Source organism: Salvelinus namaycush, chromosome 33, assembly GCF_016432855.1.
Source record: "Salvelinus namaycush isolate Seneca chromosome 33, SaNama_1.0, whole genome shotgun sequence".
NCBI classification, from domain to species: Eukaryota; Metazoa; Chordata; class Actinopteri; order Salmoniformes; family Salmonidae; genus Salvelinus; species Salvelinus namaycush.
Window position 1 is genome coordinate 14,674,084 of NC_052339.1, and position 17,314 is coordinate 14,691,397.

At 43.7% G+C, this 17,314-nt stretch overlaps 1 protein-coding gene across 2 annotated transcripts in view; it reads left to right on the forward strand.

Annotated features, from left to right (window-relative positions):
- Positions 1-17,314, forward strand: part of LOC120028139 (NEDD4-like E3 ubiquitin-protein ligase WWP1) — a 56,329-nt gene that overhangs the window by 31,713 nt on the left and 7,302 nt on the right. For both annotated transcript variants that reach the window (XM_038973340.1, XM_038973339.1), the window contains exons 7-18: positions 4,800-4,996; positions 8,777-9,137; positions 9,257-9,352; positions 9,565-9,739; positions 11,856-11,910; positions 14,805-14,889; positions 15,029-15,157; positions 15,488-15,560; positions 15,681-15,752; positions 16,070-16,158; positions 16,367-16,526; positions 16,624-16,757. In XM_038973340.1, the coding sequence (XP_038829268.1) occupies positions 4,800-4,996; positions 8,777-9,137; positions 9,257-9,352; positions 9,565-9,739; positions 11,856-11,910; positions 14,805-14,889; positions 15,029-15,157; positions 15,488-15,560; positions 15,681-15,752; positions 16,070-16,158; positions 16,367-16,526; positions 16,624-16,757 (1,626 nt within the window). The remainder of the gene's footprint in view (positions 1-4,799; positions 4,997-8,776; positions 9,138-9,256; positions 9,353-9,564; positions 9,740-11,855; positions 11,911-14,804; positions 14,890-15,028; positions 15,158-15,487; positions 15,561-15,680; positions 15,753-16,069; positions 16,159-16,366; positions 16,527-16,623; positions 16,758-17,314) is intronic.

Genomic DNA, 17,314 nt, shown 5'->3' on the forward strand with positions numbered 1-17,314 from the left:
GAGAAGAACTCCTGGCAGAAAACCATGTTGTGAATGAATGGGCACTGAGTCAGCAGAGACGTTTGGTTTAGATGGCTGCGGAAAGAATTGTATCAGCAGAAAATGTGGTGCCGCTTATATTGGAAGCAACCATAAGCCAATGCTGAAAGGCAGTGCGGTCGTCTCTCACACACACACACACACACACAGATAGAGCCCGGTTTTCCTGCCTTACGTCATTGTGGTAGGGACTATATTTGTCCGGCTCTTGGAGCGTTCTCAGAAGCCTGGGATATTAGAACTCTCACCTTGTAATTTATCAGAGCTCCGACTGCACATGTTCTGTCCCTCTGTCTCCCTCTGTCCCTAAATCAGGACTGCTTGCATGCAGGCCTAGCCACACAACCCTAATCTTTATTATCTCACTCACTCTGTAGAAGTGCAGTTAACAGGGCTAATATGGGTTGTATTAGAATCCTCAAAAAGTGTATGTTGGCAATTTATTCAGACTGAGAGGTGAAGGAGATGGCAGACAGACTTCATCTGCATTGCAGTTACTGCTGCGTCCAGCCTGTGATGACTGCATACACTGCCTTTGCACTTGTGTTGTCCCTCTCTCCGTCTCCCCCCTTTCGCCCTCTCTCCTACACTTCCTATAACCCCTGTGCCCCTTCTCCCAGCTGTTAAAACACATCCACTGTCCCACTAGGCCTGACTTTCACAGTATACACAACCTACTGTGGATCGTGTGCGTGTGTCCGCCCACCTCCAGCAAAAACACTGCCCAGACTCTGATTGTGTTAGTGGTGTGTTTGGGTTGTCCGCATTGTGGCGCAATATACTGTATGTGCTGCCTGCCTCATGTAGGCTAGTTACATCTGTCCCTGGGACCTGTCTGTCTGGTCTCTGGCAATGAGTGCAGAGACGAAACCTTGTGAACCAACACAAAGGCTCTCCTTCAGTCTTGCCTGTTTCATCACCATAGCACCCTGCCCCCTCTCTCCCTCATCCTCTGCCCTGCATGACAATAGTCTCAATGTCACAAAGCGTTGCCTCTTCTCAGAACAAGGACTGCGTCACTAGTGCCCCGTACAGAACAGGACATACGCAGGGCGGAGCGCCCAGGCTCCCTTTACTCCCACTCTGAAAGACTGGCATCACAAGTCCTTCCCTCACACACACACACTCACATAGACGCACTCACATACCCTCTGTACTCTGAAGTGCCACAGAAGCATTGATACAGAGGAAGTGGAGTTGGCTGCATGTGCGTGGCCTGCCTGAAAAACAGGAAGAGGGTTAATGGAGGTAATAACATTTCTGCTTGCCGCTCTGAGGTATTGTGGTGGTGCTGTTATCCTGGCCAGAAAACAGATATGGACATTTTCAGAACACACACTCAAAACACTATATATATATATATATATATATATATATATATATATATATATATATATATACACACACACACACGCACTAGTCTACAGAGAATGCTGTCAGGCACGCTCCATCATTAGTAGTGCTTTCAGACAGTGATTTGTCACCCCCATTGTGTTGTGGGAAGACGCGTTGTCTCAAGGTGGTTTGTCTAAACGAGGGGCCTCCTTCTGACACATGGGGAGTCTAGCCTACTGCCCCCATGTTTAACCCCACCATCACATAGGTCATAGGATCTGTCTCTGCACACGTGGATAACTCAGCATTACATCCTTATTTGCCGTGTCCTATTTGTAGGGCTGGGCGATTATGGACAAATATTTTTTTTTACGGTGTTTTATGTTTCAAAAATTAAAGTTGGAAAAATGCTTTGAGTAGTTCATGATCCTAGGGTTGCAACTAGAGGTCGACCGATTATGATTTTTCAACACCGATACCGATTTATTGGAGGACCAAAAAAGCCGATACCAATTAATCAGACTTTTTTTTTTTTTTTTTTGTAATAATGACAATTACAAAAATACTGAATGAACACGTATTATATTAAGTTAAAATAAATCAATAAAATCAATTTAGCCTGAAATAATGAAACATGTTCAATTTGGTTTAAATAATGCAAAAACAAAGTGTTGGAGAAGAAAGTAAAAGTGCAATATGTGATATGTAAGAAAGCTAACGTTTCAGTTCCTTGCTCAGAACATGAGAACATATGAAAGCTGGTGGTTCCTTTTAACATGAGTCTTCAATATTCCCAGGTAAGAAGTTTTAGGTTGTAGTTATTATAGGAATTATAGGACTATTTCCCTCTCTACCATTTGTATTTCATTAACCTTTGACAATTGGATGTTCTTATAGGCACTTTAGTATTGCAAATGTAACAGTATAGCTTCCGTCCCTCCTCCCTGGGCTCGAACCAGCAACACAACGACAACAGCCACAACGACAACAGAACTACTAGAAGGCTCAGAGCGAGTGATGTTTGAAACGCTATTAGAATGTGTTCTTAACTGACTTGCCTAGTTAAATAAAGGTACATTCAAAAATCAATTTTTGAAAATCGGCAAATCGGCGCCCAAAAATACCGATTTCCGATTGTTATGAAAACTTGAAATCGGCCCTAATTAATCTGCCATTCCGACTTAATCGGTCGACCTTTAGTTGCAACACATACATAACTGATTTTCAATGGGGCTTTCTCCATTTTATACTGTTCAATTCAACTCCAAACAAAAATAGTCAGCATTTTCATACATTTCTGGATTTCCTGCACTTTTATTATCAATTAGACTCTGCCACGCAGTATGATATGGGCAAAACATCTAGGCCTAGTTAATTGAACTGTTTGAAGTCATGAAAATATAATGATTATTCTAATTCTCTAATTGGAATATAGTGGCAGCACCTTGCTAAGAAAAGACAAACTAACAGACAGTAGTTTGCTGACAGTAAGATGCACTATTAGTTTGTGTAATTATTGAACGCTTGTTGAAAGCAGCATGTTACCAACATGGTTGCGTTCATCTGACCATGCTAAGTGAGTGGCTGTGGCTCTGTGGTCGAGCAACTGCTTTCTCCTTTAGTAACGGGGTACTGCTTGGTGTGTTTAGCGGCATGCAGGAGGAGAGCGAGAGAGGACTCAAGTATCAAATGGCGTAAACTATAAGCGCCGGAGTTGTGTATCACATTTAACAAACCAAACATTGAAATGACATTTTAAAGGTTAAACTCAAACTGGTCCATTCATCAATACTGGTATACTGCCCAACCCTATATTTGTACTGATATTTTACTTTATTTCTTTGACGGTTTATTGAGAATTTCAGTTTTTTTATGAAGTCTCTTTGTACCTTCAGAGCATTCAAAGTTTTCAGACCCCTTGACTTTCTCCACATTTTATTTCGTTACAGCCTTATTCTAAAATTGATTAGTATTTTATCTATCTACGCACAATCCCTATAATGATGAAACTAAAACAGGTTTTTATAAAACTTGCAAAAAATGTAAAACTGGGTATTTCTATTTTTACACAAGTATTCAGAAACTTTGCTGTGAGACTTGAAATTGAGCTCCGGTGCATCCTGTTTCCATAGATCATCCTTGAGATGTTTCTACAACTTGATTGGAGTCCACCTGTGGTACATTTATTGGACATGATTTGGAAAGGAGTGTGCGTGTGGATAAGGTCCCAGAGGTGACAGTACAGTAATGTCAGAGCAAAATTAAAAGCAAAATGAATGAATTAAAATTGTCCGTAGAGCGCCTAGACGGGATTGTGTCGATGTACAGATCTGGGGGAGGGTACCAAAAGGTTTCTGCAGCATTGAAGGTCCCTAAGAACACAGTGGCCTCCATCATTCTTAAATGGAAGAAGTTTGGAACCACCAACACTCTTCCTAGAGCTGGCTGCCAGGCCAAACTCAGCAATCTGAGGGAGAAGGGAGCTCCAGAGTTCCTTTGTTGTTGAGATGGGAGAACCTTCCAGAAGGACAACCATCTCTCAGCACTCCACCAATCAGGCCATTTATGGTAGGGTGGCCAGACGGAAGCCATTCCTTCATGAAAGGCACATGACAGGCCGCTTGGAATTTGCCAAAAAGCACTTAAAGGACACTCAGACCATGAGGAACAAGGTTCTCTAGTCTGATGAAACCAAGATTAAAGTCTGGTCTGAATGCCAAGCATCGCGTCTGGAGGAAACCTGACACCATCCCTACGGTGAATTATGGTGGTTGCAGCATCATGCTGTGTGGATGTTTTTCAGCGGCAGAGACTGGGATACTAGTCAGGATCGAGGGAAAAGATGAACGGCGTGAAGTACAGATCCTTGACGAAAACCTGCTCAGGACCTCAGACTGTGGCGAAGGTTCACCTTCCAACAGGACAACTACCATAAGCACACAGACAAGACAACGCAGGAGTGGCTTCAGGACAAGTCCTTGAATGGCCCAGCCAGAGCCCGGACTTGAACATAACCGAACATCTCTGGAAAGACCTGAAAATAGCTGTGCAGCAATGCTCCCCATCCAACTTGACAGAGCTTGAGATGCTCCCATTCTTCTCTGCAGATCAACTTACCAAATACAGGTGTACCAAGCTAGTAGCGTCATCCCAAAGTCTAACTATGTACTGAGTAAAGGATCTGAATACTTGTGATATTTCCAATTTTTTTATTTGTAAAAAGGTTTAACCTGATTTTTCTTTGTCATTATGGGGTATTGTGTTTAGATTGAGAGTGTAAAAAGAATAATGCTGTAACGTTAAACAAATGTGGAAACTCAAGGGGTCAGAATACTTTCTGAATGCACTGTATACAATACATTACCTTCATATCAAATATTTTATTCACATGCAGAGATTACAATTGTAAACTTCTCCTCCTACAGCTCAGTGAATGGTGCTCCCACCTATAACGGGGTGGACAGTGAGTGTCCCTCCACCTCCTCTGCCCACAGCGACTCCAGCCCCGGCCCCGCCCCTGTTGTCAACGGCGACGCAGCATCCTCCCCGACCCACCAGACGGCCAGCCCCAAGCCCACGCCCAACCTCGCCCCCACCGACAGTGACGTAGCCAATAGTACTGGTGAGAGAAGCACCTCATTTGAATATAACCTATGGGTTATGTTCACTCACCCACATGTCATGCTGAGAAAAACAGGTTGTCACTGTTGTAGTAAGACTAAAAATAAAGCATGCTTAATAGAGATTCTCCATTTGAAGTGGCTTTTAGTTTAAGACTTGGCTTAATCTTTGTCCGGGAAACTGTCCCTTATTGATTTTGACATCCAAAAGGCGAAATGTCCATGCGGTATATGAATACCAACCATTTGATCTCAATCAGTTTTCATGGGAATATGCTGAAGCATGCATGAGTTCACCAGCTGTTCCGGATGACTGATCACACTCTCCGTAGCAGATGTGAGCAAGACCTTTTTAAACAGGTCAACATTCACAAGGCTGCGGGGCCAGATGGATTACCAGGACGTGTACTCGGAGCATACGCTGACCAACTGGCAAGTGTCTTCACTGACATTTTTAACCTCTCTCTGACCGAGTCTGTAATACCTACATGTTTCAAGCAGACCACCGTAGTCCCTGTGCCCAAGAAAGCAAAAGTAACCCGCCTAAATGACTACCGCCACGTCGGTAGCAATGAAGTGCTTTGAAAGGCTGAGGTCATCACTAAGCTAAAAACCCTGGTACTGAACACCTCCCTCTGCAACTGGACCCCGGACTTCCTGACGGGCCACCCCCAGGTGGTAAGGGTAGGCAACACATGTGCCACGCTGATCCTCAACACAGGGGCCCCTCGTTTCCTTTCTTAGTCCCCTCCTGTACTCCCTGTTCACCCACGACTACGTGGCCAAGCACGACTCCAACGCCGTCATTAAGTTTGCTGACGCCACAACGGTGGTAGGCCTGATCACCGACAATGAGACTGCCAGGGCCCTCACCTTCTCCCTGTAGGCTGAGTAATGGCAGGAAAATAATCTCTCCCTCAACTTCAACAAAACGAAGGAGCTGATTGTGGACTTCAAGAAACCGCAGTGCGCACACCCCCATACACATCAACGGGGCCTCAGGGGGAAGGTGAAAAGCTTCAAGTTCCTCGGCGTACACATCACTGACGAACTGAAATGGTCTACCCAAACAGACAGTGTGGTGAAGAACCTCAAGAGGCTGAAGAAATTTGGCTTGGCCCCCAAGACCCTCACAAAGTTTTAGATGCACAATTGAGAGCATCCTGTTGGTCTGTATCACTGCCTGGTATGGCAACTGCGCTGCCCGCAACCACAGGGCTCTCCAGAGGGTGGCGCAGGCAGTGTGCCCAACGCATCACCGAGGGTACACTGCCTGCCTTCCCAGGACACCTACAGCACCCGACGTCACAAAGGCCAAAAAGATCATCAAGGACATCAACCACCTGAGCCACGGCCTGTTTACCCCGCTAGCATCCAGAAGACGAGGTCAGTACAGGTGCATCAAAGCTGGGACAGGGAGATAGAAGCTGTTTTTCAATCTCAAGGCCATCAGACTGTTACATAGCCATCGCTAGCCGGCTACCATCCGGTTACTCAACCTTGCACCTTAGAGGCTGCTGCCCCATAGACATGGAATCACTGGTCACTTTAATGTTTACATACTGCTCAAAACCATATTAAAGTGAGATTTCAGTTCACGTAACAGAGTTGACCTGTATTTGTTTACATAAAAAGTAATCACCTTAAGTAAATATTAATCTCTAGAAATGACAAAATAAGGCTTTACAATGATGGTGAAAACTTACTCTTCCTAGAAGTCAGAGAGGGCCCAGTGGGACAGAGCAAAATGCAGAATTTTTGCCCTTTAGCAAGTCTTTTTTCATATTAAATATCCTGACGTTTGCAGTGTACATAGCTGGGCTGCTGCAGAGTTAATTTCCCTACTGTTTTATTCTAGCCTTGTTCATGGTTGAGTTGATCCGAGGGAACAGAATGGATTCATTTAGATCAGCCTGTAATCCCTCTCTGCTGCTGTCCTGTCAGCACCTCTGGCTCTAAGCAAGCCCCTAGGAGGGATCAGCCAGACACAGAGGAGAGCAGTGATTAAGCTTACATATTTCGGCAAGCCACAGTGGAGAGGGGGAATATGGTTAGCTAGGCTCTCAGAGAATGGTTGGAGTAAGGTTTGAACCATAGTAAGGTAGGTCATTGGAATCATTGTTTAACCCCTTAGAGTCCATGTCCACGCCCGGATGTCCTTCAGTTTAAGCTAGAGATTTTTGTTTTTTTGCATGGGCTGCGTCTCAATCACTGCATCCGCCAATGTCGCCCTTCCACATCTGCAGTGAAAGGTGTCTTTAGCGTACGAACGGTTTGTTCTATAAACCTCACTGAAAATAAATATATTTTTTCATGAGCTAAAATAGAATATCCCAGAAATTGTTCCATACACACAAAAAGCTTATTTCTGCCAAATTTGTTTACATCTCTGTTAGTGAGCATTTATCCCTTTGCCAAGATAATCCATCCACCTGACAGGTGTGGCATTTCAAGAAGCTGATTAAACGGCATTGTCATTACACAGGTGCACCTTCTGCTGGGGACAATAAAAGGCCACTGAAATTTGCAGTTTAGTCACAATGCAACAGAGATGTTTTGAGGGAGCGTGCAATTGGCATGTTGACTGCAGGAATGTACCCCGGAGCTGTTACCAGATAATTTAATGTTAATTTCTCTACCATAAGCTGCCTTCAACGTCGTTTTAGAGAATTTGGCCGTAGGTCAAACCGGTCTCACAACCGCAGACCACGTGTATGGCATTATGTGGGCGGGCGGTTTGCTTATGTCAACATGAACAGAGTGCCCCATGGTGGGGTTATGGTATGGGCAGGCGTAGTCCACAGATCACAAACCCAATTTGCATTTTATCGATGGCAATTTGAATGCATAAAAATACTGTGAGATCCTGAGGCCCATTTTTTTGTTTTTTGTTTAAGGTATCTGTGACCAACAGATGCATATCTGTATTCCAAGTCATGAAATCCATAGATTAGGGCCTAATGAATGTATTTAAATTGACAGAATTCCTCATGAACTTTAACTCTGTGAAATCAATGACATTTTCATGTGTTTTAAATCTTTTTTGTTTTATTATTGTTGAGACTCATGAACATGATGGGGTTCTCCGCTTTGCTCTACGACCACCCACAAACATCACGGGACTCGTTGGAAGTCAGTACAGCCGATCTGACACACTAAGACTCATGAGCACGTACATATCTGTTGTTTTGTTCAAGGATGCCCACAAGACTAATCTGAAGGTAGCCGGGTACCAGTTTTTTAAAAAATGAATGGAAATATATATTATTGCTTAAAATAAAGGGTTAAATACATCTAAAAAAATAAAACAAACTGCAGTAGTTTTCTGGTCTTTTATTTTATTTCAGGAGGTAGATCAGCTTTCATATTGCAGATTGATGGAAGCTACAATCTAATTGTCTGCATCACTTCCAATCCCCCATATATATTTTTTTTTTGCATATACACACATTGCATTGTGTGAACATTTTTTTTTCATGTATTTCCTTTATTACCCTACCACCCCTCCTCCAATTGGAGCAAACTAGTGGTTTGGTCTTTTTATATCTCTCAGATGTAGGACAGACACTTGTTTGTCTGTGTATGAAGCTCTTATTCAATGAGTTTCTATGGGCTAATAGCCATAAGGCCAAATTCAATGTTTCATCAAAACAAATGTTTATTCTTTTTGATACCTTTAATACTGCTGTTGAATCTCTTTTCTTCACCGATTTGTTGTCCTTTCCGTTTTCTCTTGCGCTTTTTCACTCCTTTTCAATTGTCCTTTCCCTCTGTACCTGTAGTTAAAGGTGAGGCCGCTGTTCCTGCCCCCACCACATCCACAGACGAGACCCTGCCCCCTGCAGACGGCCCTGAGGACTGCAGCGAAGCCACATCTGACCCTGCCCCAGCCACCAACCCAGCCTCCACTTCCACAACTGGTCCCTCTCCCCCTCAACCCACCACAGAGGCTCCCTCCACTGAGCATGACAGTGCTGCTGCTCCCCCCTTCTCCTCTTCAGCCTCGGGCCAGGCAGCCCCAGCCTCCTCCACCCCCAGCTCCACTGTGGAGGCAGCAGGGGGCTCCAGTGGGGCAGAAGCAGATGAGGCCAAGCCCAGACAACAGGCCCCCAACGCAGGCACTTCAGACCCCCTCCCCCCTGGGTAAGTGACGTCTCACTGGATTTTTAACTGTGTTTCTGCTGTACCTGTGTCAGTCGTGTTTTAATATCTGTGTTGAGTGTTTGTCATCCTGTCTTGTGACCATGTGTATTGCTCTGTAGGTGGGAACAGAGGAAGGATCCCCATGGAAGAACCTACTATGTGGATCACAACACTAAAACCACAACATGGGAGAGACCACAGCCCCTCCCGCCAGGGTCAGTAAGATGGCTATTTGCACTGTGTTGACTAACACAATGTCAGCATGTTACCAGGATCTGCTCTCTGCCATCTGTTATTGTCGATCCCTTATAGTAGGACATATTGCATATTGGTCTTCTGTCTCCATCCGTGAAAAATGTATGTACGCATGACTAAGTCGCTGCTAAATGGCATATAATAATAGATATACTTTCTCTCGCTCTCTCAGTTGGGAAAGGCGTGTGGATGACCGAGGCAGGATCTACTATGTGGACCACAACACCAGAACCACCACGTGGCAGAGGCCCACCATGGAGTCGGTGCGTAATTTTGAGGCATGGCAGTCCCAGCGCAGCCAGCTCCAGGGGGCAATGCACCAGTTCAACCAGAGATACCTCTACTCGGTAGGGACCTCGTCTTCCTCCTGCCCCCAGCAACCAATCGTTGGCTATGTCAGATAGGAAATATTAGTGCTTTCAGAAAGTATTCAAACACCTTTACTTTACCCACATTTTGTTGTTACAAAGTGGGATTAAATGTCAGTGGAAGAACAATTCTAACATATTTGTCAAAAATGTATGAAAAATAAAACACATAGATCTTGATTTAGATAAGTATTCAAACCCCAGAGTCAATATATGTGGTTACAGCTATGAGTCTTTCTGGTTGTTGGTCATTGCTAGACAGCCATTTTTATAGTCTTGCCGTAGATTTTAGCGCCACATTTTAAGTCAAGTATAACTAGGCCACTCAGGAACATGCAATGTAGTCTTCGTTAGCAACTTCCACGTACACCAAGTGTACCAAACATTAGGAGCACGGGTTGTACACTGTGGCCTATGTTGACTCCAATGCTTCACAGTTATGTCAAGTTAGCTGGATGTTCTTTGGGTGGTGGACCATTCTTGAGAGACACAGGAAACGGTTGAGTGAAAAACCCAGCAGCGTGGCAGTTCTTGACACACTCAAACCGGTGCAATTTTAATTTACTGCCTTATTGCGAAATGAATGCATGTTTTGGAATATTTTTTTATTCTATATAGGGGTTCCTTCGTGTTACTCTGTCAGTTAAGTATTGTGGAGTAACTACAATGTTGATCCAGCCTCAGTTTTCTCCTATCACAGCGATTAAACTCTAACTGTATTTAAGTCACCATTGGCCTCGGTGAAATCCCTGAGTGGTTTCCTTCCTCTCCGGCAACTGAGGTGGGAAGGACACCGTGATCGATCTTTGTAGTGACTGGGTGTATTGATACACCATCCAAAGTGTAATTAATAACTTCACCATGCTCAAAGAGCTATTCAATGTCTTCTTACATTTTTTTTTTTACCCAACTACCAATGGTTGCCCTTCTTTGCGAGGCTTTGGAAAACCTCCTTGGTCTTTGTGGGGTTACAGAGATGAGGTAGTCATTCAAAAATCATATTAAATACTATTGCACACAGTGAGTCCATGCAACTTACTTGACTTGTTAAGCACATTTATACTCCTGAACATTTATTGGCTTGCCATAACAAAGGGGTTGAATACTTATTGACTCAAGACATTTCAGTTTTCATTAATCAATTTGTAAACATTTCTTTAAAAAAAACATAATTACACTTTGACATTATGGACTATTGCGTGACGACAAATCTCAATTTAATCCGTTTTTAATTCGGGCTGTAACACAACCAAAAAGTGTGAATACTTAATGTACTGTATGTTAGCTACATTAAAGATACCTCTGTATTTTGAGAGGAAATAAACTTCTCAGTTGTAGGCAACGATACACTTTTCTGTTTTGTGAGGAGCAAATGTCAGTTCGGTGTAACATATTGCATATTCATATTGACCTTTCTGGCCCATCAAATAAACCCAGGGTCCCTGCCATCAGCTAAATGCCAATCAAATTATAGAATGTGTTTTCAGTTTATTCTCAGAATGATCATCAACCAATTACTCGGCAGCATAAACAAACCAGATAGGCCTCTGGTCTGAAGCTACAGGAGAACTCCTGGCTTTTATGTAAAACAAATCTAGTAGATTTCACTTTTTGTATGCGTATCCATGTGTTCCTTTTAATCAGCCTTTTAAAATAAATCCTATCATTGATTGCGTGTTTGTAAAGGCACAGACATGAGTGAATCTTAATCTTACCGATAGACATGTCTGTAGTCTCACCCCATGACCTCACATCACTCATTGTTAGTGATCTCACAGTCCTGGTCCCTATAGCCAACATTGACACCTCTGATGTAGTGCTTTGAGAGGTTTCACTGGGCTCCCCTAACCCTTTGAACTCTCCTGTAATCTCATCTGCTCTGACGATGATTAGCACACTACACTGACTACCATGGCGGGATCTGATGTAGTCAGCATTTTGCTGATGGCTGGCTAGCTAGCTGCTCAGTCACTCACTAACGCAGTTACTCACTTTAGTTGGGAAATCATCTCATTTGGACTATTTTGCCTTTGTTCCTTTTCCCTATCGATGCTTTATGCATGTGTATGTGATCTCCATTCCACGGTTCATCCAGGCTTCCATGATGTCGGCAGAAAACGACCCTCTGGGACCGCTGCCGCCTGGTTGGGGTAAGTTCAGTTCTGAGTTTGATGTTCTGACTGTTCTCAAGTCAGGACCCACTGTGTTCACTATTTGATCTGTAGTGAGGTTGTTCCATAGTTGGCTCACTGTCTATCACCTTTTGGATTTCATCATGGTTTATCTTGGCTTGGTTTGTGGCCAGATGTACAAGATTGATACTAAAATGATCTTGTATATTTTTTTCATGCATATTCGGACTCTTTCTGTCATACCAATCCTTTTTGAACATTCACCTCTTGTCGTCTATTTGCAGTCTTTTCTGTTGTTCCTCCTGTTCTCTCTCTTTCTCTCAATTCAATTTAAGGGCTTTATTGGCATGGGAAACATATGTTTACATTGCCAAAGCAAGTGAAATAGATAATAAACATTACACTTACAAAAGTTCCAAAAGAATAAAGACATTTCAAATGTCATTGTGTGTTGTAATAATGTGCAAATAGTTAAAGTACAAAAGGGAAAATGAATAAATGGATACTTCAATTATATTGAGCTGATTTTTTGATGTGCTGTTATTTTCCTGTGGTGTATTTCTGTATTGTTTTAGTGATTCACCAGTCTCTGTTTTTGGTTGGATCGGTTTCTCAATTTCTTTCTTCGGTTTTTGCATTCTTCATCAAACCATTTGTCGTTAATTTTCTTAGGTTGTCTTCTTGACATTTTTAGATTTGATAGGGAAGCTGAGAGGTCAAATATACTGTTTAGGTTTACTGCCAAGTTACACCTTCACTTTTACAGTGATTCATTTTGTCCAGGGAATTGTCTAGAAGGGATTGCATTTGTTGTTGCCTAATAGTTTTTTGATAGATTTCCACACTACTCTCCTATCTATAGCATTGTCTTTATATTATTTAGCTCCTTTGGCTTTGCCTCATGTTTGAGCAAAGTTCTGATTTTGCTCTGATCTGATGGGGGTGTCAGTGGACTGACAATGCTCTTTTTTATTTACCTAGTCAAGTCGGTTTAGAACAAATTGTTTAAAATTACGGCCTACCAAAAGGCATCCTGCGGGGACGGGGGCTGGGATTAAAAATAAATATAGAACAAACCACACATCACGATAAGCGAGACGACACTGTTGGTTAGGGCTTGTAAGTAAGCATTTCACTAAGTTCTACACCTGTTGTATTTGGCGCACGTGACAAACTTTGATTTGATTTAAAGAGACCTAAGACGACAACGTAGCAACGCATGACAACAACATGGTGGTAGCACAAAACATGGTACAAACATTATTGGACACAGACAACAGCATAAAGAGCAAGAAGGTAGTGACAACAATACATCACGCGAAGCAGCCACAACTGTCTGTAAGAGTGTCCATGATTGAGTCTTTGAATGAAGAGATTGAGATAAAACTGTCCAGTTTAAGTGTTTGTTGCAGCTCGTTCCAGTCGCTAGCTGCAGCGAACTGAAAAGACGAGTGACCCAGGGATGTGTGTGCTTTGGGGACCTTTAACAGAATATGACTGGCAGAACGGGTGTTGTATGTAGAGGATGAGGGCTGCAGTAGGAATCTCAGATGGGGGTTTTATAAATAAGCAACAACCAGTGGGTCTTGCGACAGGTATACAGAGAGTGCAGTGATGTGTCCTATAAGGAGCATTGGTGGCAAATCTGATGGCCGAATGGTAAAGAACATCTAGCCGCTCAAGAGCACCCTTACCTGCTGATCTATGAATTATGTCTTCGTAATCTAGCATGGGTAGGATGGTCATCTGAATCGGGGTTAGTTTGGCAGCTGGTGTGAAAGAGGAGCGATTTACAATAGAGGAAACCAAGTCTAGCTTTAACTTTAGCCTGCAGCTTTGATATGTGCTGAGAGAAGGACAGTGTACCATCTAGCCATACTCCCAAGTACTTGTATGAGGTGACTACCTCAAGCTCTAAACCCTCTGAGGTAGTAATCACACCTGTGGGGAGAGGGGTGTTCTTCTTGCCAAACCACATAACCTTGTTTTGAACACCTCCAAAACAAAAGGTAAAGGGCAGAGAAAGGTTGTTGGACACTAAGAAAGCTATTGTTGTAGAGCCTTTAACATAAAATCCCGGGAGAGGTCAGCTGCATATGAGACCGTATCATCCGCATATAAATGGAAGCTCTCTCATCCTATTGCCTGAGCTATGTTGTTGATGTAAATTGAAGCATGTGGGACCTAGGATCGAGCCTTGGCGTACACCCTTGGTGACAGGCAGTGGCTGAGACAGCAGATGTTCTGACTTTATACACTGCACTCTTTGAGAGAGGTAGTTAGCAAACCAGGCCAAAGGCTCTGAGAGATAAAGTAGTCTACAGTACTACTGCCAAGAGATGAGCTAAATGTGTACCTACCATAGGAGTCCCCTCGACGCCTACCATTGACTATGTACATTCCCAGTGTCCGACAGAGCTGCAGGAATTATGACACATTTTGTTGGTTATGTTGCGTCTAGGGGGGCATATGTGGGTGGGAATGCTGTCACCTCCACGTAGGTGTTTGTCCCCCCGTGTGCCGAGGGTGTCAGGTTATGGCTTTTAGGTCGCCACAGACTAGTACATGTCCCTGGGCCTGGAAATTGTTGATCTCCCCCTCTAGGATGGAGAAGCTGTCATCGTTAAAGTATGGGGATTCTATTGGGGGGATATAGGTAGCACACATGACATTTTTCTCTGAGATAATTTCCTTATTTAATTAGCCAGATGTAAAATGTTCCTGTTTTGACTAATTTAATAGTGGGTTAGGTCTGCTCTATACCAAATGAGCATACCCCCAGAGTCTCTTTCCTGTTTCACACCTGGTAGTTTGGTGGATGGGACTACCAGCTCTGTTTCTCTTTCTCTCTCTCTACTTGCATGTTGCTGTGTGAGCTAAACTGTTCTCTCCTGTGTTTTTCCCCCCACCAGAGCGACGTGTGGACTCCAACGACCGGGTGTACTTTGTCAACCACAGCACCAAGACAACACAGTGGGAAGATCCCCGCACACAAGGGTGAGCCCAGCTAGCTCTGTGGCAACGCCATGTCGATCTGATAGTATCTATCAAAAACAGAATTTAGTAGAGTCTCTCTCTTTTAATATGCTCGCTCGCTCTCTCTCGCGCGCTCTGCCTCTCACCCCCCTCTCTCCAGGCTCCAGAATGAGGACCCTCTTCCTCAGGGTTGGGAGATCCGGTACACGCGGGAGGGCGTCCGCTACTTCGTAGATCACAACACTCGGACCACCACCTTCAGTGATCCGCGCACAGGGAAGTCCTCTGTGTAAGTAGTGGACTGAACTCTTGATTTTTTGGGGGGGCTGTACGCATGACAGACTGGGCCTGTTTAAGAGCAACTGCTCATGAAACAGTCATTAGTTACAGTGTCTTGTGATGCAATGAGCAGCAAACCTCTCTGCTTGTTATTGTTTAATTTACATATTCAAGAAAACCACCAACATCTCTGAATCATCATTTTAAGATCTTTTGGGATATTTTTCCAGTTCATTATGGCTTCATCAAACAATTATTCTGGCCACATGACGATGATTAGTTATATCCTGTTACTGTGCCCCTTGTCCCTGACCTCTAACCTCTGCCACTCCCTCCTCAGCACCAAAGGCCCACAGATAGCGTACGAGCGCAGCTTCAGGTGGAAACTAGCACACTTCCGCTACCTCTGTCAGGTAATATTACTCTCCCTATGTTCTTCTGTTTGGATTGTTTTAGTTTGGATGAAGGGATGGTTGTTTTGCACATTCCAGTCACGGTTTGATTTCACAGCCACTTTTTCTTTCTTTCTCCAGTCCAACGCACTCCCCAGCCATGTTAAGATCACCGTGTCTAGGCAGACGTTGTTCGAAGACTCTTTCCAACAAGTAAGAGTTGGTCTCCATCTGTGTGGAACCGGTTGTAAGAACATAATATGCAGGAGACACACAGACAGCAACACACAAACACACGTACAGTTCCTTATGGCATGTCACATTGTTCCTCACTGACTGTATATCATTTGTGCAACTCAAAGTAAGACAATTGTATTATTACATGTGATAAGTTGCAGGATGATGATGGTGATTTGTGTTTTATATTATGGACTATGTTACCCCTGCCTGCAAACCACATTTCACTCTGTGTAAAATGTTTTTACAGTTGCTGGTTCTCTGTAGGCTAATGCTAGTATTTGTGTTTCCAGATTATGGCCCTGAAACCTTACGACTTGAGGAGGAGACTGTACGTCATCTTCAGAGGAGAAGAGGGACTGGACTACGGTGGCCTAGCCAGGTCTGTCAGAACCACTCACATCGCATTTGCACACAATGATAATCACCCTTTAGTCTTTTAGGACATTTCTGTAACCATATGCCTGTCAGTAAGATTATTCCAGACTTGTTGTTTGAAAGAAACATGCATAATAAAATTACATGTTCCAGATCTTTTTTTCATTGCCAGTCTTCACTTCTGACTCCCTCACTCTCTCTTGTTCCCACAGAGAGTGGTTCTTCCTGTTATCCCACGAGGTGCTCAACCCCATGTACTGCCTCTTTGAGTACGCTGGCAAGAGTAACTACTGTCTGCAGATAAACCCAGCCTCCACCATCAACCCTGACCACCTCTCCTACTTCTGCTTTATAGGACGATTCATAGCCATGGTACAGCACACACACTGAGATCATGTACATAGTCTTGCATACACAAACACTCCTTCAGCAGAATCATGTGAACATTCCTGGTCTCTCCTGTCCACAGGCCCTCTTCCACGGGAAGTTCATCGACACAGGCTTCTCTCTGCCGTTCTATAAACGCATGTTGAACAAGAAGCTCATCATTAAAGACCTGGAGTCCATCGACCCTGAGTTCTACAACTCTCTGATCTGGATCAGGTAGGCAGACCTACCACTCTCTTGACCCATCCTGGCCAGGAACCACAAGTTTGTGGGTTCCATTCGCACAGGGATAAAAGCATCTGCTAACTGGCATATACAGTGTATTCGTAAAGTATACAGACCCCTTGACTTTTTCCACATTTTGTTACGTTACAGCCTTATTCTAAAATTGATTATTCCCCCCCCCCCCCCCCCGCCCTCATCAATCTACACACAATACCCCATAATGACAAAGCAAAAACTAAAATATTACATTTACATAATTTCAGACCCTTTATACAGTACTTTGTTGAAGCACCTTTGGCAGCGATTACATCCCTACTGCATGATGCTGCCACCACCATGCTTCATTTAGGGATGGTGCCAGGTTTCCTCCAGATGTGACGCTTGGCATTCAGGCCAAAGAATTCAATCTTCATTTCAAAAGACCAAAGAATCATATTTCTCATGGTCTGAGAGTCTTTAGGGGCCTTTTGGCAAACGCCAAGCGGGCTGTAATGTGCCTTTTACTGAGGAGAAGCTTCCGTCTGGCCACTCTACCATAAAGGCCTGAT